Source organism: Pteronotus mesoamericanus, unplaced genomic scaffold (genome assembly GCF_021234165.1).
Source record: "Pteronotus mesoamericanus isolate MK-2021 breed Mesoamerican mustached bat unplaced genomic scaffold, CSHL_Meso_final contig_130, whole genome shotgun sequence".
NCBI classification, from domain to species: Eukaryota; Metazoa; Chordata; class Mammalia; order Chiroptera; family Mormoopidae; genus Pteronotus; species Pteronotus mesoamericanus.
In genome coordinates, this window is record NW_026555060.1 from 25,591,514 (window position 1) to 25,612,802 (window position 21,289).

The window sequence follows — 21,289 nt, forward strand, 5'->3', positions numbered from 1 at the left end:
AACCCTGCTGGAATTTTTATTAAGATTGTGTTTAATCTATGGCTCAATTTTGGGGAAATGAGCATTTTATTTTATCACTGTTGTTCAGTTACAGTTATCCCACCTTTTCCCCGTGGCTCTCCCCTGCCCCCCCCACGCACGGTCCATCCCCACCCCATCGTCCGTGCCCATGAGCCCTCTACTCGTGTTCTTTGACTTTTCCCTTCTCTTTTCCCTGTCGTCCTTCTCCCTCTTTGATCACTGTCGGTTTGTTCTTTATTTCCATGTCCCTGGTTCTGTTTTTCTCGTTTGTTTATTTTGTTGATTAGGTTTCACTTATGGGTGAACATTTAACACTTTCTATCTATGAATATATTACACTCCATTTATTTAGGTCTTGTTTAATTTCTCTTCATGTTTAGCAATTTCAGGGTACAGATTGTATACATATTTTATCACATTTATTTCTAAATATTTCATAGTTTTGATATTATAAATTGTATTTTTTTCCATTTTAATTTCTAATTACTTCTTGCTAATCGATAGAAATGTAGTGCATTTTTGTCTGTTGACCCTGGGTCCTGGGTGCATGCTACTCTTACATATTAGTTTAACAGCTTTTTTAGAGACTCCTTCAGATGTTGCCTATTGTTTTTACCTATGTGACTGTTTTATTCTTGTTCCGTATCTGAAGAGGAAAGCATTTTCTTTCACTATTTATATCAAGGAAGTATTCTGAGTAAGGTTGGACAAGAAGATCTATAAACAATAGTGTGGATTTTCCCTGTCTTCTCATACTTTCCCTGGAGTGATGTTATCAGTTGAGCATTGGTGGGATTGACCTTCACAGGGGCAGCCAGTTCAAGTCCCAGATTGAGAACATTTTCAGGGTGTGGTGCTAACTTTACTTTTACATAATTGCTAATCATGCCTAAGCAGTAGTAGTGTCCAGTTGTGTATCATTCGTGTACTGAGGGGTACAAATGGTCTTCAATGATTTACTAAAGGAATGTACTGTTCTTGCAATGGTTTGTGTGGCTCAGTGGATTGAGTGCCAGCCTGTGAACCAGAGGGTTGCCAGTTTGGTTCCCAGGCAGGGCACATGCCTGGTTGCAGGCCAGGTCCCCAGTCGGGGGCATGCAAGAGGCAACCACACATTGATGTTTCTCTCCTTCTCTTTCTCTTTTCCTTCCCCTCTAAAAAATTTAAAAAAATAAAAATAAAGGAATGTAGTGTTCTCTTTTTTTCAATCTTGATATCAGGATACCAATCTAATAGTATATTTGAGTTGTTTATCATCTAAACCCACTTACAAAATATAAAATATATTGCCCCTCAGTACCACGATTCTGCACTGGGTGCATGATAACCAACCAAACGTGAGCTAATCAAATCACAAGCTCGTGCTCCCTGACCTCACTGCTTCATGATGAGGTTGCCATTTTGGGGAAAGTTTTTAATCTGGGGGTCTACACGTTAAATTATTCAGACGCACTAGTGTATTACTTAATACTGATTATTAGAGTGTCTAAATTAGAAATTACCTAGGTAAATATTTTAACCTTTGTTTTACATATTAAATTAGTGTCCTTTTCAGGTATGTCCCCTCACACATTGCCATTCCTTCAGAAGGCTTTTTATTTGAGAAAGCTTTATGAAAACTGCTTACCTACAAATTAACTATATGGATTTTTTTTAAATGGTAGAAAATGTGTTTAATAGTTAAGCAGGAATTATTGGTCAAAAATGAATTTTGAAATTTAAAATATAGAAATGGCCCTGGCTCAGTTGGTTGGAGCATCGTCCCTTACGCCCAAAGCTTATGGGTTCGATCCCAGGCTGACAGTTTGATGCCCAGTGGGGGCTCATGCGGGAGGCAGCTGATCAATGTTTCTCCCTCACGCCCTTTCTCAAGTCAACAAATATGTCCTTGGGTGAGGATTATATAAATAAATGGGAAAATTATAGCTAGATGCTCAGATATGCACAGATCACTTGAAATATGCTCAAAGCTCGAGAATGACTGTTTCCTTTGGGAGACAGAAGAAGGACACTTCCTTTTTGTCCTTTAAAATTTGTTAATTTTGTATATACATTCAAAATATTTTTAATGTTAAAAATCGAAACAATGTGGAAAGTGGACAAACATTTTTAAGACCGTAGAGTATATCAAAGTTATCAGTTGTGAACAAGATCTTCCGTATTTAACCAACTTGCTTTTGGACAAATCTCTTAAGAACTTTCAAATTGTGAAAAACTTGCCAAAGAATTAGAACATAATTGGTTGAAAATGAATTAGAAATGAAATAACCCAACCAAATGAAACTGATAAAAAGTATATGACAAGTTTTTCAAATTTTTAGAAGTCATTCTCACACTCATGAAAATAAGCACCTCTTAAAAAAATTTCAGTAAACAAAGATGCATGATAATCAGTTGGCAATATTTCCCCTGGAGTAGATACACTAAAAAACAAACAAACAAACAAAAAACAGTGAGTAAAAAATAATGAGTTTTCACCAATCCATCCTTTGACAACTTTGTTTTCAGCCACTTACCTGCAACTCCTAAAGGGCTAGAGGATAGTAATGAAAGAACAGAGAAGAGTTAGTTAAAAGAATGTCCCAGAGACGACACTTGACAAGGCCAGTCTCTAAAAATACAAATTGCTTCATTACTAATTTCCTATTAAATGTGGCTGCCCAGGTTCCCGGTCCTGTTACCTTTGGCATGCTTCCCCCTGCCCAGGAAATGACTGTGATTGGCTTTTAGTGAAGGAATTTTGGGTGGAATTTGAAAACCCTGAAGTATAATGGGGTCCTTGTTAAGGACAGGGGTAAAACGAGGTAATAGAATTCTTATTTCTGCCAGAAAGAAGGGGGCCTGTTGGTGCCAGAGCTGTTTATCTAGAGCCAGCGCTCCAAGAGCGGTCGCTGAAGAGGCAAGGACAGGCTGTTTTGTTCTTTTAAACTGGCCAAATACCCAGACCATTCTTGGTTTTTGACGTCTGTATGGCCCCAGTGGGCAGGACAGGCCTCTGAGATGTGGCTGCAGGCAGTGGATGGGGTCAGAATGCTTTAGCCTCCATCCACCTGGTGCTGGCCTTCCTGCCAGGAGGCATTTGGATGTGTTCTCATTACCTGCAACAGACCAGGTTGTATCTCCTGTTTCCTGGCTGCGGGGAGAGAGCAATGCTTTGTCTTTTCTCTGTTGCCCAATGGGGTGTGTGAAAACACAGGTACCCCTTGTAAGCTGGGGTTACCACCCTAAAGTGTCAGAGACTGGATCTGGACCTCGGGGCCTGGCTTGGCATCTGGCCCCTGGCCAGCCAAGCCAGGCCCTGGGGCAGTTTTGCATCCGGAGAGCACAAGCCCACTTGTATCACTGGCCCAGCCGCGCGGAGGCCTGACTCAGGTCTGAGTTAACAGTGGGCCAGACTTTCACTGCTGCCCGTGTTGGCTCCCCATCGTACTACCTGGCTAACTGAGCTAAGCTGAGCATGTATTTTTCCTACCACCTGTTAGCAAGAATTTCTAATCTATACCTGGGGTTAAATACTATGAGGAACCCAATCCCCAAGAGCACATCTCGAAGCAGGATGTATATCCAGCCAGTTTGCTAAGTCTCCCTATTCTGCCCCTTTTAGGGGTGTGGAAGGGAGCAGATCTCCTTGCAAGCATCTCCTGCTCAGTAGTTCTGGAAGGAACATCCCTGACCTTTGTTCTCAAGTCGGCTGATTTTTCCTTTCTGGATCAGAGCCTGGAAAGAGGGAAGGCGTACAGAACTCCATGCCTATCTGTTGAGATTTTGTACTTTGACACTTTGAAATACCCATTCCTCCCAAATTATTTCAGTCTCATCAGGTGATAAGTAAACATAGTAATGAAATGTCAAGGCTTCTGAAAAGTTTTTATTTTATGCCAGTTTCTTCCACTGCTATTGCAGTCTAATTAAAACTCCCAGGACTTTCAGTAAAGGCTGGGGAGAACAGCAGTTCCCGCAGGGACTTTCTGTGGAAAACAGGCCCGAAGTCAGTTCGGGGCGGGGGGCTGTGGAAATAATGAATTGTGTGTGGGGGGCGTGCACCAATCACCTGGTGAGAACTAATTTGGAGAATTGGGCTGAAGGTGAGATTTGCTGTCTAAGGAGACACCATGAATACTGTGCATGGCAGGGGTACCCTCTCCCCAACTTTCGGCCAGTGTTCTCCACGTGCTTGGTTCAAGAAAGGATCGGCAAAAGTGTTCAGTGATGGTAAGCACTTGACTGCTTCAAAGAGAAATCTGATATGATATGCATATGTTATAACCCAACATTTTATTTCCAGGAATCTTACTGAGAGAGAATTGGTAAATAAACTCTAGCATATTCACTAATATGCAAAGGAAGCAAATACACACACACACGCACACACACGCACGCACGCACCCTCCCCACTAGTGCCATGTAAATATAAAATAGGGCCTATTGAGGGAAGGCCTCAGAGCACAGACAGTGCCCTGAGCACCCATTACCCTACAGAGAAGTGGGCTTAAGCCGGGCACAGCTGCACCAGACCCGCCACAAAAAGAGTTGCAGCAAAAGGGGCCCCTACGCTTAACAGAAAGAAACAAGGAACATGGTGACAATATAATAACAGAACTATTGGGCTGCGTAAATACTCATGTTGAACCTTGTTAGAAAGACGGAGTTTTCAGAGCTCAGCTGGTATCAGCCCATCCTGTTCAGCCAACTCAGGTCTGCTAAGTAGCTCCTTCCTGCGCTATTGAGAGAGGAGCTGTCCAGATTAACACAATTACATGTTATGTTGCCATTATGAAAAATGAAGCACGTGTGTGTGCATATAAACAGAAAGTGGAAAGATACACACCGAATCCCTGGCGGGGCTCTCCTCAGGGTAGAACTGAAAAAGCACAGAGAAAGACTCTGCTTTTCTGTAATGGAGTTCTGTATAGCTTAAATTTGCTACCCTGAGCACTTATTGTAACAACAAAAAGATTGAGTAAGGATGAATAAAAGTGTAAAGAATGTTTTAAGTGGTGAAGTGCAGTTTTCGGTTATTTTGTGCATGTTTTTCTAAGCCTGAGGTAACTTTTCATTATTCTCCTTGTTTCCTTTGGAAGCATTCTTTTTAAAAAATTTTTTTAAATTATTTTTTATTGTTTTCTATCACAATTTATCCCCCATACCTTCTTCTACCTGCACCTTCTCCCCACAATCACCACATTGTTGTTCGTGTCCATGAGTTCTTTCTCTTTTTTTGTTTTCTTTAATCCTCCCCTGAGGATGTTACTTGATTTGAAAGAGAGAGAAGAAGAGAGGGAAACATCTGTCAGTTGCCTCCTGTACATGCCCCACCTGGAGATTGAAACTGCAACCTAGGTATGTGCCCTGATCGGGAATGGAACCCACAACCCTATGGTGTACGGGACGACATTCCAACCAACCGAGCCACCTGACCAGGGCTTGATCAATTTAGATTCCCACAGACACCTAAAATATGTTTCAGCAACATAACTTTAGAGCAAATATTTCAGTGATCCTCAAAAGAATATAATCAAAATATTCAGGGGTCTTGGCTCCTGATCTTGTCACTTAGGGCACATTTAACACAAATATGTCACGTCGCTGGAAAATTGGGCACTGCTTTGACTTGTTGTGATGGGGCTTGACTTGTGCCCCAAGCCTGAGTCTCCAGATTACGAATCCCAGACCGCTGGGAGGAGAATGGCTGCTCTGTTCTACCTGCCCTGCTCACCATGGCAGGGGTAACCCAATGCCTGTCCTTCCTTACCAAGGCCAGTTCAGCTCCTGCTTCGAGTCTGTGTGAGAAAATACAGTGCTGACTATATATATAAGGTGATTTGGAAAATGCTGAATTGCTTCATCACTAGAATGTTTGGGGGACAGACAATGGGTAAGGGGATTGACTGTGGAAGTTGAGGCGGGGGCAGGTGAGAGCCACAGGGAAAAAAGCTGGACAGCTGTAACCGAATTAAAAAAAAAGGGAAGGAGGAAACAAAGAAGACTTGTCAGACAAAGACAAACTGAGTGAATTCATCGCCAGCAGACTTGACCTGCAAAAAATGTCCAAAACTCCATAAGAAAGGAGGAATATTGAAGAATAAATTACTAAAGTTAAAATAAAATCATTTTTATCTTAACTGAAAAAGTAAAATTTTTATCAATCTTTTAAAAATTTCTTTAAAAAACAGGCTTTAATTCCAAAGTATCCTGATCCAAAAAAGAGACTGTCTCTGGTGGAGTATTTTACCACAGCTGAGCAGCTCTTCCTCAAAAGAAAGTTGTCCTGTAGTGCCCTGGAAGCCCAACCTCAAAAGCAGGCTGGACTAGCGGGCCAGGGACCCCAGTCATGGAGGAAGCAGAGGGCCCAGAGGTGGGGGCACGGAGGTGGCCAAGCATGGATGCTTATTTTTTATCAAGCATGGATGCTTATTTTTTATCTAGAGTCCTCTGTCCTCCAGAGTGCTGTGACCCCACAGAGGTACCTGTGTAAGCTGTTCTGGAGTCTTCTGCATTCTCAGTGTGGAATTCCTGAAGGTCGTTGAGAGCAAGGATGGAAGAAGAAGAGACACTGAGTCTGGGGCAGGGAGGCAGAGTGGTTGGGAGAAAAGAAAGGGGCACTACTAGTAGTGAATTGGACCCCCCCAGAAGAGATGCTAAAGTCCTAACCTCTGGCACCTGCGAATGTGGCCATATTTGGAAAAAGGGGCCTTGCAGATATAATCGGGTTAAGATGAGGTTAGTGGGGTGGACTCTTTGCTTGACATGACTGTGTCCATATAGGAAGAGGAGAAGAAACACAGAAGGACAGGGAGAGGAGTATGTGAAGACATGGGCAGAGAAGGCCGTGTGACAGTGGAGTGAAGCTGCCACAAGCCAAGGAAGCGCGGGCTGCAGGAAGCAGGAAGAGGCAAGGAAGGATCCTCTCCTAGAGCCTTTGACTGGAGTGTGGCTCTGACAACACCTTGATTTCAGACTTCTAGCCCCCAGAACTGAGAGAGAACACATTTTTATTGTTTTAAGCCACCTAGTTTGTGGTATTTTGTTATGGCAGCCCTAACAAAATAATACAGGCACTATGAAGAAAAAGAAGATGATACCAAAACTCAGTTTCATCTCTTTTCTTATTTGGGTTACAACTGGCTTTGCTGTAACCCGGGCTTCTGATTGATGCAGTTAAAAAACCACAGTCAAATGAACGTTAACTCTTCAGAGGTGCACCTGGACCCTGTAACCATCTCAGAGAATGCTTTCACCAAAATAATTGTTTTAGCATTGTTCTCTCATGTGACTACTGAGACATACCAAGGAAACAGTGAACAGTACTCCTGAGTTCAAGCTTTCAAACACCCAAGTCAGTGTGAGGAACATTGCACCTCCGCGGAGGTAGGTTGGCACCTTTCAGTTTGGGATTCGAGAATGTAATGCATTGTTGACTCAACATGTTTATTTGTAAGCTATAAGCAAACATGGAATCTTCTCTCTCTACTGTGATTCTTTTCATTGTTGTATCAAAAGGGACTCTTACTTCAGAAACAATGACTAAGCAAGAGGAAACCACTGTAGGTTTGGTGCCAGGCTGCCCCATGGGTATTTGCTCACCTCAGAATTCATCTGCAAAGAAGCGAAAGCCAGAGCATTTTAACTCATCAGAAGGGGCTTATGTGTTTACCACAGCACACCTCAAGTTGAGACCCTTTGAAGGGACCTGTTTGTGTGGGAAAGAGTTGCCCAAACACCTGGAGAAGAACACCTGGGGTGAGTATAATGCGTTTCTAGCCCCGTCTTCCGGGTTTGTGACAATGAGGTCAGATGTGGTGGCGGTTATAGAGATATGGTGGGTACAGGCCGTCATAATGCCACTGGCGCCATTGTTCAATAGCCTCCCGGCTTCTCTCTTGCTGTTCTGGAGAGGAGGCAGAAAACCGTGTTAGGATGGAGAGGACTCTGACCTGAAGAGAGCCACCACGCTGCCTTGGCAGCTGTCCACCCAACTGCCCACTCTGCGGTGCCATGAACCAACTGTTCCTTTGTACATCAGTGGCAGACATTGAACGCTGGAGCTGACGGGACCTGAGAGAACACAGAGTCCAAAGGTCTTATTGTAAGAATCAGGTCCAGACAGGGGAGAGTCAGGGCGCCGGCTGCCAAGAGAGCGGAGAGCCGGCTCTGGCGTCCCAGTTCAGCGCCCCTTCCCTACACCCCAGCACAGGGACTGGCCCAGAGTTGTAATACCTAAGACAGAAAATACCAAAGTAACAAAATAGTAATAAAAATAGACTGTAAGCTGTACTGTGGAAAAAATCATGGAAAGAAATAATTGTCCACTTCAAGTGATGGGATTGTGAGTAATTGTTTTCTCTACCGTGTCCTGTGTTTTCTGGGTTTTAAAAATAATGTTTTTAAAACTAATTGGAAAAAGGGATGGAAGGAAGCAAGTGTGGGGGAAATCTTGACAATTGTTAATTCTGGGTGTTGTTATGTGGAGGTTCATTATCCTGTATAGTTATTTATATATATTTGAAATTTTTCATAGCAAAAGGTTAAAAAGATCAGAAGGAAGTTTTTAATGTGTAAGAAAGTCCTCATTTTCTGTGCAGCTCCTCAAAAAGTTAAACAGAATTATCATGTGAGCCAACAGTTCCAATCTTAGGACTATACATAAAAGAACTGAAAATAGGACCCAATGAGTGGATTAACAAAATGTGAGATATACGTATACATGTATGTATGCACGTATTATTCAGCAATAAATAGGGATTACCTTCTGAGACATGCTACAACAGTAATGAACCTTGAAACACACTAAGTGAAATACACTAGACACAAAAAAATCATATTGTGAAATATGTCTACTTCTATGAAATATCTAGAATAGGCAAATTCATAGAAACAGAAAATATATTAGAATGGGCTGTGCAGAATGGACAGTTATTGCATAATTGGGTGCAGAGTTTCTGTTTGAGGTGATGAAATGTTTTGGAAATAGTGACGGTTGCACAACATTGTAAAGGCACTAAATGCCACTGAATTATACATGTAAAATTAGTTAAGGTGGAAAATGTATGCTATATATATTTTATCACAATTTTTAAAGTATTTTTGAAAAATGTTGCCGGGTGGGAAGTCCTAACAGAAGAAGATAAGATTAAGGATCAAAAAGCCTGTGAAGCTGACTTTAGTGCTAGTGAAATGCATCCTCTGTGCAGTGAGCTAACAGCATGGCCTGGTGCCTTTGCAGTGTGGAGAAAAGGCACCTTTGCACATGTGAGAGCCAGATGACCTCAATAGAAAGGGCTCCTTGTCACCACTGGGTGGTCAGGCGACGTGGCAGCTAGGAACGTTTCCATCCTATGGGAGCTTCGAGTTGGTGCTACCCTTGGTGCTGAAAACCCCCTTGGAGACTTGGTACTCCGAAGACAGACAGCTCACAGAGTTGAGCCCAGTCTGGAGCTTTGGGTTTTAGCGGTTGGCTGGTCAGACCTTCCTCAGGCTGGGCAGACCAGCTGCTCTTTGCCAATCTTGAGAGCATGATTCTTCCCCTAGGCTATGCCAGACTCTTCTTAGGCCATTTTACTTAGAGAAAAGGAAGGCCTTCCAGGTAAAGACCAGAGGCCCTGACCCTTGGTTTTTGTGTCAGGGCCCACTTGTGGCCAGGCATCCTTTGTTATGCAGCCAGGCCGAGGATGGCTTGGTTTAGGCTTGTGGCTTTGCAGGTGGAAGCAGACATATGCTGCCTCTTAGGCCTTAGAAGTGGGAGCTCAGCACACTGTTTATCCTGGAGCTTTTGGAGGCAGGTCTCAGTTATTTTTGCCCTGGGAAGCTGGTGGTTTTAAGCAGAGTTGCAATGAGGAGCCGTGGCAGAGCTGAGTGAGGCTCTAATCTCTCCTGTCCACCTTCCCCAAGCCAGGACCAGTGTGCTGGGTAGGTTGATAGAGAAGTCTTGGAGGGGATTTTCAGGTCTCCAGGAAGGCAGGCCACTCTTGTCCAGAAATCTCCCTCCAGACCACCTGTCTAAAATTCCTCCAGTAGAAATCTAAGTCCTTCTGGTTGCCTGTGCTAATCCCTCAACATTTGTTTTTATGAAGCAAGAACCTCAGCGAGAGGAGGAACATCCCACTGCTCTCAATTATTCTGTGAATTGATTACATTGTCGTATAAAGACAGCTGAAACCCGAGTCCTGATGGCAGATGTGGGCAGCTGGGAGTGAAGGCCTTGGGAAGAGCTCTGAGCACTGCCCTTGGACGCAGGTTTCCGGCCACCTGGCCACAGGGCATCAGTGTTCTTCGGCAGAAGCCAGGAAAGAGGAGTAAAATCAGATTGAGTTTCACCTTTGTCAAAATTTGTCCTTGGGTTGCTGGGCCTGATCCACCTCTCTGCCTCCTTCCTGAAGCTCTGGAAAGACCCCGCTCTGGTCCCCCAGTTTTAACCCCCTTATTTCATCCTTACTCGCCAGTTTCTGCATCAAAGATCTCCAGGACCTCTACACATCCGATCATTCTTCATTTACAAGAACATGAACTTTGCTGGCTTAGTTCGGATCCCTTACTAGCTATGTCACCTTGGGAGTTCATGTTTCCTGTCTGAGGGTGGGTTTTGAAACTGTAAAATGGAATTTCTAAGACCTCAGAGGCTGATTGTAAGGGTTGGGTGGTTCAGTCCCCTGCCCGAGGGAACAAGTGCTCACCAGTGATAACAGCTGTCCTCACTACAGTCCCCGAAGGCCTGTGCCCTGCCCTGCAGTGTCTTCGTCTTTGTGAGCGAGGCCTGAGGTCCTTAACTTTGTCTCCTCTGGCTTTGTTGGAGGACCTGTCATCCCTGAGGTGTCTAACCTCTCATCCTAATTTCATCATGAAACAAAAAAAACAGTGAATATTTTCCACCCATATGCTAGCGATTTGGACTTGAAGCAGTTAAAAAGACACAAAATAAAATGCTGTTATTAATACTATCAGTTAAAAAAAAAGATGCTGAAGGAATTTTGGAGGCCACATTCTCGTTTTTAAAATGCCTCTCCCCATGCTGTCCACCAAAGTAAACAAATCTCCGAAAGAAATGTTCGCCTCTGAGCAGCAACAGCCTGGGTTGTTCCCAGCAGACTTTGCTTTGTCAGGAGGCAAGCCCAACGTCTGCCACAGGGCTCAGCCAGGAGCCACTGCAGAGCAACGGGCATGGCCTGCAGCCCTCATGTATCTGGTGATCACATCCTTTCATTACGAGGTGCCCTGAGAGGGTGTTACCTCCCAAATCCTCCAGAGTGAACAAGCCAGGAAGTGACAACTTCAGAACTGAAATCGCTGACTTTCTCTAACAAAGGTTACCTAAACTGGGGCCTATGTCTAAGTTCATATGCATCCAGGAGCTTGCCCAGGAGCACCTCAGCCTTGAAAGACCAAGAAAAGAAATGTGTGCGCACACGCACTCACACACACAGGCTTGCTGGCCTGATCCCTATTAAATGTTCCTATGGACTTTTGCTTGGATGACACTTGAAGGCACCTAGAAGATCCAAAATCAAATTCAACCTGGTGGAAGGCTGTATGGTTCAAAGACAGAGCCTCACTTTACGCCTGCCCACGTCCACACCCAGCTGCCTCCAATGAGGACTTGATTAAATCAGCATTCCTGGGGGAGGCAGGAGCCCGGTGATGTGCTGAATGAGATGTGCTGATTGCATGGTGAGACACACTGAAGCAAAGACACTTAGCAGGGAAGATACTAATAGCAACTGGGTAAGGGCACAAGCAAACCATGCAAATGCTGGATGCTGTGGGCATGTTGGAGCCTTCATATTGCCCATAGATGTCGGTGTTAGATGTGGGGAAGGGCCCAAGGCAGGGCACCAGTGACCAGTGCTTTCTGAGTTTTCCTGGTTTGCTTCCACCCGTCAGATAAGATGCTGAGTATAGTGAACAGGTAAACGAAGGCCTTGGTTTTCCAGGATGAGTAGTTCCTAGAGCCATTACACTGATGTGAATCCAAGACACTTGAAACTGTGTTTGGAATCCTTCCCACCCCACTCTACCAGTGCTAAGCCACTAGCGTTGGCGCTAAGACAGAGGACACCAGCCACACAGCGATACCCACGTAGGGGAAAATGCAGCCATCCCCCAACGCCCCCAGCCCCACAGCCCCTGAGCTCATGGTAACCAAGGGGTACTATTCTTTTCCATCCCTTTTCAAGTCCAATGGCCAATTTATGACTTTCTCCCTTAAACTCCCATAGACACGAGAGTAGAGCTTCCCTTTCTCCTCTAATTAAAACTTAGGCAGAAGAAGTAGAGGCAACTCATGATTTTCCCACAAAGCCCCACTCCCCAGAGAGGCTGGCTGAAGAGCTCTTACCGTCATTTTGCTCCTCCGCAAAGTTCTCAAACTCGTTTCGTTGTTCCTCGTGATATTCTCTTCGTAGCTCGTCAGCCCGCAGTTTCTGCCTGTTCTCCGCTGTGAAAAGGCAAGAGGTGACAGTTGCCCCCAAGAATAAGGGGATCTGCACATATTTAAGGGAACACCAGTCATTTTGCCTAAGAAATTTAATCTGGTTGGGAAGGGGTTTTTTGTTTTGTTCTTTTTGTGAAGGCTTCACTGAAATGGTTTACTTCTGGAATAGACTTTCAAACTTGAAGGATCTAGGAGGTCTTCCCAGCCAACACCTCTTTGTACAAATGAGAGGACTGAGACCCCAAAATATGAAGCAATTTAGCTTCACTCATAAAACAAGTGGTATATCCAGGTATACTAGGCCACTTAGAAACTAGAAGTCTAATGATCAGAAATAAATGATAAGAGGGAGTCGTCCAGCTTAAAGTTCATTTCACATTAACTAATACCTTCAAGTCCATTCAACATCTTTGAGCACCTCTCATGGCCAGAATGTATGATAAGCACTGGGATTAAAGAAGCAAAGAAGAGAGATTCTCTCTCTACTAAGAGGCATTATGGTTGCTGTGATAGAAATCTATACAGCAATGGCCTGTGGTAGGGGATCTAAGATGATCCCCGATACTCACACCCCTAGGTATGGTAATCCTCTCCCCTCATGTGTTTCTGGCTTAGTGACTTGCTGCTCATGGACAGAATATGGCAAAAGTGATGGAATGTGACTACAAACAAGACTGTGGCTTTTGTCTTGAGTGGGTCGGTGTCTCTCTTGGTTTTGCTCTCACTCAGAGAAGCCAGCTGCCATGTTGTAAGCTATCTTATGAAGAAGAGGCTCACTCATGGCAAGAAAGTGGCGTACTTGGCCAGTAGCAAGGACCGAGGCTTGCCAACAGCAATATGACTGAGCATGAAAATGAATCTTGTTTTCAGATGACTGCAGCCTATTGAGAAACCCTGAGCCAGAGGCTACCAGTTAATTAGACCTAGATTTCTGACCCTAGCAAATGTGAAACAATAAATGTTTGTTGTTTTAAGCTGTTAAATTTGGGGGGGGGGTAATTTGTTTAAACTGCTAGGTTGGGGATTGGTTGTTATACAGCAATAGAGAGCTAGTGCAGGATATGGGGCAGTCAGGCAACCTTCCTGATGAAAATACTAACCGTAGAGATCCCTTAATTTGTAAGGCAGTTATTCCAGTAGAGTTGGCTGTAAACTTTTAAATGAGGAATCTGAGTTCCATATTATAAAATTGGAGGTACACTTTTAGGCTGAAAGAAATACCCCCAGTGAAAACTGGGACTGTCTGAGAACACATAAATATGGCAACCATTCTTTGGTGGGTGAAAAATGAAACTCGCCAATAATACCTTGAACCCCAAAGGGAATCCCACCTGAACGACGATATCCCACCTCATCACAGGTACAGCTGTTGTTCACCTGCTCTAATTTAGCCCGGAAAAAAAAACTTTCTACATTTTAGATTTTTAGGTGTAAAATAAATTAGTTTTCAAGTTCATCCATTCCTGCCCTCAAATCTTCACATCGACCTCTTTGGTGCAAGGACTATGGTTGTCCGGTGGAAATCATTTAAAGCACACGCACATATTTCAAGATATTTCTTTTGTCTGGGCTTCAACTGGAAAAATCCATGACATCAGGAAGACCACGTCTGGTGCAGGAGGAACCGGCCCCTGGGTATGCCTCCACCCTCCCAGGATGTAAGGTATGATTCCCATCACATCAAAGCAGGGAGACTGAGTTCCTGTTGCCCCCACCAGGTTAGATGTGCAAGATGAGGTGGAGAGTTTATGATGGAAGCAGAAGACTGAGGAAAGCCACTGGATTTTCTGTTCCACCCCACAGCATAAGCGTGCTGGGAGAAACAAGTAGTATTTCTTTGCGAAACGATAATACCATGAACCATCTCAAATTCTTCTGGCAAGTAAGTAAATTGATTAAATGAGCAAAGAATAAGTAAATTGATTAACTACTAGTTATTCATATTACGTTCATATTGTTTAATTTAACCCAAATGAAAATCAAACTATCTGAATTGGTCTCAGGGCAAGTTCTTTAGGTAAATCCCATGCTTTTCGCACACTTGCCCCTTCACCTGCATGATGAGCTGCGGTCATCTTTAGTCCAACAGAAGGGACTGGCGTTCCAGCCCTTCCCCATGCCTCGCCTCTTGCCCCACATTCACACACTTCTTAGGAGGGGATTCAGACTCGGAGAGGTGCAGAGATTTAATTAAGGTCACGCAGCTGATCAAGGCAGAGCTGGGACTGGGGCCAGAGCTCCAGGCACCCACACTCCACCGCTGGACAGAACACACTGTGCACAGCAGAACCCCCCTTACAACCCACCACAAGCCCCAGTGATGCACCAGATACCAGAAAGCTGCCTGGGGGTAGGGGGGCAGGGAAAGAGGGCAGGGCAGGGAGTTTAGACTTTAAGCAGGTGCTCCATGAGCCACTGCCAATTCCTAAATAAGCATTACTCCAGAAAAGCAACAATCTTCCCAAATTGCCTTTTTGGAGGTGCCACAAACTGTCCCTATGACTTAGCAATGAATAAAAACAACTTAAATTCTTGGGACCAGATGCTATCCTTACGCCATGCATTGTGCACATCTCTTCTCAAAAGCAGGCATTTCGTTGGAGTAGTTCCTCCTTCCCCCCTAAAGCAATCTGCACCTTTCCCCAGAAACTTAGAGATGTTAGATGGCTGTTTCCTCCTTTCAAATTCAGGTTTATCACTTACCTTTTACTCAACCTGAGACATAATTGGTCATTGATCTCCTGCTCATCCATACAAATTCACCAGGTGACAAGAGATGCACTCAGGTACATCCTCGGTGTTCTCCAAGCTGTCCTGGGCCCCCCCACCCTGAGGTTCTATTTCAGGTGAGAAACCTCTGCCTTAGTCATGCACCTCTTTGTCAGCTCAGTTTCCAAGGATGGAAACTATTTGCCTCTAAAATTCATGCCTGTTCCCCACTGGACGTCTGCCAAAAAATTGCTTCTCAGGTTTCTATCAAGAACTGCCCAACCTCTATCAGTCTTTTCGGTGTTTCTTGACATTTGCTAACTTTTAAATCCCAAATTGTGTGAGGCCTGGAAATTTTCCCAGTGTGGTTAATATTTATCCATTTTTTAAAAGGAATTTTATCTCCCAGTATTTTCTGCTCTTTTCTTCCCCATCATTTGAAAACAGTCCTGTTATTTTTATGGAATAAGTTACCTTACTGAGTGTGCTGAGCAATACAAAGAGTTTATTCAGACACACGCGCAACTAATGAATCAAGCCATAGACTCGGAGACAGTCAGCACTCAGAGTCCTTGGAAGAATCTAGTTCAAGGGCAGAAAACTCAAAAGCCTTTGAGGATTGTCAGGCCATGGATATGAGGGTCCCTGCTAGGAAGGTGACACCAGGAATCCTTCAGGCTGAGAAGACTGGCCTCTGAGCCCAAAGGCCTCCCAAAAGCATTAAGAACAAGTGTGCTGACTGAACATCACGCTTTCAGGGGCTTTTAAATAAGGGAACTTGGGTCCAGGGAGAGGAACTGGCCAAGGCCACTTAGCAGAAAGCCGTCACCAAACCCACAATCCCAGCTCCGAGTCCCATTTTGTCCCATCCCTGCTCACAATGCTATTGCTCTTGCTCATAAGGGCTCACTTTGCAATACTCCAAAAAGCACACACTGAGATACTGAGATACTGTGTTCCCAGAACATAGATTTTCTCTTTTATGTTTTTAACTTTCTGAAACCAGGATGTGTCTGATCACTGTGAAGCACATGTGGCACTGTCCCTTTTGGTTCCTTACCCTGACAGCGCAGTCAGTCAAAAAGATGTGACCTGCCATTAAGGAAATATGGGATCTCTAATTAAGAGCTGCAGTCTCTGCGATGTCCAAGGACCTTGATTGAGCCCTCAGTCCCTTGCCGTGGTCCCCACAGTCCAGTTGACTGGGAGAGAGAAAGGACCGGGGGGACCAGCAGAAGGCAGGTCGCCTGCATCCTTACCATTGACCTCATCTCGGGATTTGAGGGACCGCTTGCCACGCTTCTTGAGGAAATTCGAGGCATCTGATTCCTGCATGAAAATCTTCTGTTCCACTCCTGAAACCCGAAAGGGCCAGTCATAACCAGCACAGGCCCACCGGGGCTGCCGCGGGGTCCGGCCCCGCTGCCCGCACCACGGCGCGGTCCCCGCACTCACCTTCCTGGGCCTCTTGCCTGGCCACCTGCCTGGTGCCCACTGACATGCCTGTGCCCTCCTGCAGCACTGTGGACAAGAGCACAGAGTGAGGACTGCAGCACACCCAAGGGACCCTCACCCCAGCCAGGCCAGGCCAGTCCTTCCCAGGCTCTGCAACTTGCCAGGCCCTGGTATGGTTCCTGGGTCCCACACATACCAGCTCAGGGCTGATCTCCCCAGGAAACCACCAGGCAAGCTGTTTTCTCTGTGTTGTATTGTGTTACACACACACACACACACACACACACACACACACACACACACACTCCAAGCACAGCCGTTTTATAGATAAGCACCCCCCTTTGTCTCTGGACCAGCCACCTGAGCAGCCTCACCTAACACCTGTCCATCCCAGAGCCTCCCCATACTCACTGGACAGAAGCATCGCAGCCGAGAAACAGGAGACAAGGAGCAGCTGTCTCCAGGCCATCTTTAGAGAGGATGAGGCTCTGTCTGAGAACCACAGGGCACACAGAGAGGGCTCTGCAGACCCTGAGGCCTCTGGGTCCTCACTGCTGTGTCGGACAGGCCAGGAGAGAGGGAGGAGACATTCAGGAGGCTGGGATGCCACTGAGGGGGGGAATGGGAGGGGTCCCGGTCGTGGTTTCCATTGGCTGCTCCTGCCGGAGCACCAGAGATGTTTTTGGCACCTTGCAAACCTCACAGAAGCAGAGCCTGTCCTTGGGGCCTGGGCCGAGACAGCTCTGAAGTGACCTTTCCAAGATCCGCACCCAAGGAGTTGCTGTCGGAATGCCCGGTCTCAGAGTCAGGATTCCAGAGACCAAGGGCAAGTTTCAATGGACTCTTGGCACTTTCTGCAAAGGAGGTGGGGACTCTCGTCCCAGAGGCTGCAGCCTGCGGAAGGGAGGAAGAGGGGCTCAAGTGGGACTTTGACTCAGAAGTCAAGCAGGGAGGGACCAAAAAGGCAGGAAGACCCCCACCGGGGTGATGCTTGCACAGGCAGGTGGGATATTCTGGTGGTAACCAGAGTACCCCTTGCCTTGACACTTTGTCTCCAGCTGACACTCACTGTCAATCAAAGCGTGGACCCCTCAGCCTGAGGACCTGGAGCCCTTTCAAGACGTTGAGGAAGAGAGGCAGAGTCAGCCGACCTCTGTGGAGGGCAGAGTGTGCAGCGTGGGCAGAGCACCCAGCTGGGCGTACTCCTCTAGACAGACAAAGGCACGCCCCATGTAGGGGAGAAAAATGGGTTCCCACAAATGGGGACACCAATGGCATCAGAGCTCTACGGGGTCATCGGAGCACAGTGTCTTTGGAGATGTCTCGATACTGTCATCTATATAAACGATCTTCAACTCTCTGTTACCGACCGCAGAACTGACTTTGGGCATTGTTCAGAATTTCCCTAATGGCGGTCATCCCCAGACCTGGGACACAACCCGTGCACCCTCCCAGAGCTCCCCTTTCAGGAGGCTTGGGCAGGAATATCCTCGTGTACTTAGACCGCTGGCCAGGGAAGGAACGTTAATGAGAGGAGCGTAACTGAGGCCGAGGAAACAATGTAAATAAGCTGGTTTCCAGGGGAGAAAAGTGCCATTGGCACCTGTCCAGGCTCCTAGTGGCTGGGCGCACACGCAGGGCTCCCCTTCCACACTGGCTGACCCTGCTTCACAGGGGTGGGCTCTGCAGGATCGACCCAGGAGGAGCAACATGCATGAGGACGCAACAAGGATGTATCTATCAGATTAACCAGATGTCACCTGGGAGAGGAGAGGGCCACAGGCCAGGGTGATTTTGATGGGATTCCTGGGTTATAAAGTGGGTATGTGAAATACCTGTGACATCCTTGTCCTTGTTACCCTAATTCCTCTCGCTGCCCTTTTCACTTCCATTTATTTCAGTCACATGTATTTGCTGAACACTTATTTTAAGGCAGGCACCTGAGCTCATCACTGGCCAACCAGCTTTGGGCAAACCTATCCAGCATCTCCAAGCCAAGTCTTGAAGGACAAGGGTTTCCAGAGCTCAGTTAGAATGGAAGGCATTATCCAAAGGCCCAGAGGAGTGAGGACCTTTTGAGGAACTGCAGGTAGTTCAGTAATATCAGAGTGTAAGAGATGTGGAGAGCTGAGGTAGGCACGATGTGGGTCATGGGAAAGAGTTTGGCCCTCATCTTTGTGAGGCAGCATGTGTGATGACTATAAGCACAGACCCCAGGCCAGGCTCCTGGGTTCAATCCCAGCTCTAGACTTAAGCAGCTTCACAGCCTTGGGCGACTCATTTTACCTCCCTGTGCCCAATTCCTTTATCCATCGCTTGGATTGATGCGAGAATTAGAATTAATGCACCCAGAGTCCTTCAAATGGTGCCTGTAAGGCACAGAGCACTGTGTATGTGTTTGCTATCATGACAGAGTAATGAATCATTACATGTTTTTGAGCAAGGAAGTAATATGAGGTTTCTTTTACAAACACCATCCTCTGAGTGATACAGAGGGTGAGAGGGATTAGGCTCAAGTGGTAAGACTCGCAGACGGCTGTTGCCATGGTTCAGGTGAGAGATCATGTTGGTAAAAGGCAGGAGGAACAGGAATAGAGAGGAAAGAGCTTTTAAAAACATTGAAGAAATAGGCCCTGGTTGGTATGGCTCAGTGGATTGAGCGCCAGCCTGCAAACCAAAAGTTTGCCGATTTGACTCCCTGTCAGGGCACATGCCTGGGTTGTGGGCCAAGCCCCAGGTTAGGGACGCGCGAGAAGCAACTGATTGATGTTTCTCTCTCACATGGATGTTTCTCTCCCTCTCTTTCTCCCTCCCTTCCTCTCTCTCTAAAAATTATTAAATAAAATCTTTTAAAAAAGAGATTGAAGAAATAGAATCAATAGGACTTGATGATGATTAGCCAGGGTCGGTGAGGGGTGGGAGGCGTGCATTTCAGATGGCTCCTGAGTTCCCAGTTTGGTAACTGGGTGAGATCATTTGGTGAGGTGGAGAAAACGAAAGAAAGAGGAAGCTCAAAGGGCATGTCATTGGAAAAATCAAGCACACAATACTTGTAGGATTCAAACCAGGTCTTTTGAGGTCAAATCCAGTGCTCTTTCCATTTTCTCATTTTGTGAATGTATCCAGGGAGTCCAACCTTTTGGCATCTCTGGGCCACACTGGAAGTAGAAGAGTTGTCTTGGGCCACACATTAAATACACAAACACTGACGAAAACTGGTGAGAAAAAAAAAAGTTTAAGTAAATTTATGATTTTATATTGGGTCTTATTCATAGCCATCCTGGGCCACGGGTTTGACACCAAACCATCACCAGTCAATCTGAGAGCACTTTCATCACCACCCAAAGAAACTCTGTAGCCATTGGAAGTCACTCCCCATGTTCCCCAAGCCCCAAAGCCCTGGACAACCAGTGGTCTGCTTTCTGTCTCTATGGATTTGCCTCTTCTAGACACTCCATCTAAATGGAATCATACTATATGTGGCCTGCTGAGGCTGGCTTCTTTCACTTCAAACATTGCATTCAGAGTTGCTCCAGGTTGTAGCATGTATCAGTGCTTCATGCCTTCTTATTGCTGGATAATAGTCTATTGTAGAAATAGACCATATTTATCCACTCATCAGTTAATGAAAATTTGGGTTGTTTTTCCTTTTGGTTGTTACAAATAATGCTGTTATGAACATTCTTGTGTAAGTTTTTGAGTAGACATATGTTCCCATTTCTCTTGGGTAGATATCTAAGAGTGGAACTCTTGCATCTGTGGCTTGACTTTCTTGAGGAACTCTCACATTGCATTTTAAATGTTCATTTACTCATCTAGCTCCTTCAGCGCTGTGAAGTCTCTTTTAAGAAAAGTTTCCACCTTGTTCATACCTAAAATGGTATCTGGCACAGAATAGATGCTTCATAAATGATTATTGACTTAATCAATGAAAATACTCTTAGTTGAGTGCATTAAAAGGAAGCATTTATGAGCTCATTTCAAGAGACTATTCATAAGAAGGTACCTGTATAGGGACCTGAGATGTCCACGTTTATTTATCACTGGCTTAAGAGTTCTTCTCAAGTAGCAGGAGTGAATTTTGTAGTTCATTTGTGAATTGCCATTGAGGGCGAGCAAGACAGCCTTAATGTTCTCTTCACCTTGACTAAACTTTAGACAGGTTTTTTCCTAACTGTAGGCTCCTGACGCTTCTTTACTTAGAGCCTTTACTTTAGAAAACTTGCAATGATAAATCCTTACTCTGCCCCTTTGCAATATATACAAAGCTTCGCCCCATCTCTTGCTAGTTTTATAACCTAGAATATTTCTTTCGCAAGGACCTGGGAACCATCTTTTTGAAATGAAAATATTGAAGGAGATAACACCGTACCTCCTAGTCTCTGTAGGAGGGGACATGCCCAACTTCAGTGGGTTTCTTACTGCAACTGTGAAGGCCAATTAGCAAACACAGGTGACCTACTAGTCCCCACACCCCAGCTCTTAAAACCTCTCCACCCCTTTGTGAAGTCGAGTTGTCTCTCTACTCTATTGAAATAGTCTAGAACAAAGTCCTCCTTGTCTGTTTAACTTTGTCAGTGCAATTAATGGTGCAATTTTAACTACTACATCAAAGACATTGACTCAACATATCACCTGATCCGTCAGGGACTGTGGGTGCAACTCAGGTGAGTGGAAATG

The 21,289-nt window shown here is 45.3% G+C and overlaps 1 protein-coding gene across 1 annotated transcript; it reads right to left on the bottom strand.

Moving 5' to 3' along the window:
- Positions 1–6,863: 6,863 nt before the first annotated feature.
- UCMA (upper zone of growth plate and cartilage matrix associated) lies at positions 6,864–17,168 on the bottom strand. Its single transcript, XM_054590692.1, has 5 exons — positions 17,021–17,168; positions 16,610–16,675; positions 16,414–16,509; positions 12,350–12,448; positions 6,864–7,909 (listed from the first exon to the last, which is right to left on the bottom strand). The coding sequence occupies exons 1-5, from the start codon at positions 17,076–17,078 to the stop codon at positions 7,812–7,814; spliced, it is 417 nt and encodes a 138-aa protein (XP_054446667.1). The 5' UTR covers positions 17,079–17,168; the 3' UTR covers positions 6,864–7,811.
- Between the last annotated feature and the right edge of the window lie 4,121 nt (positions 17,169–21,289).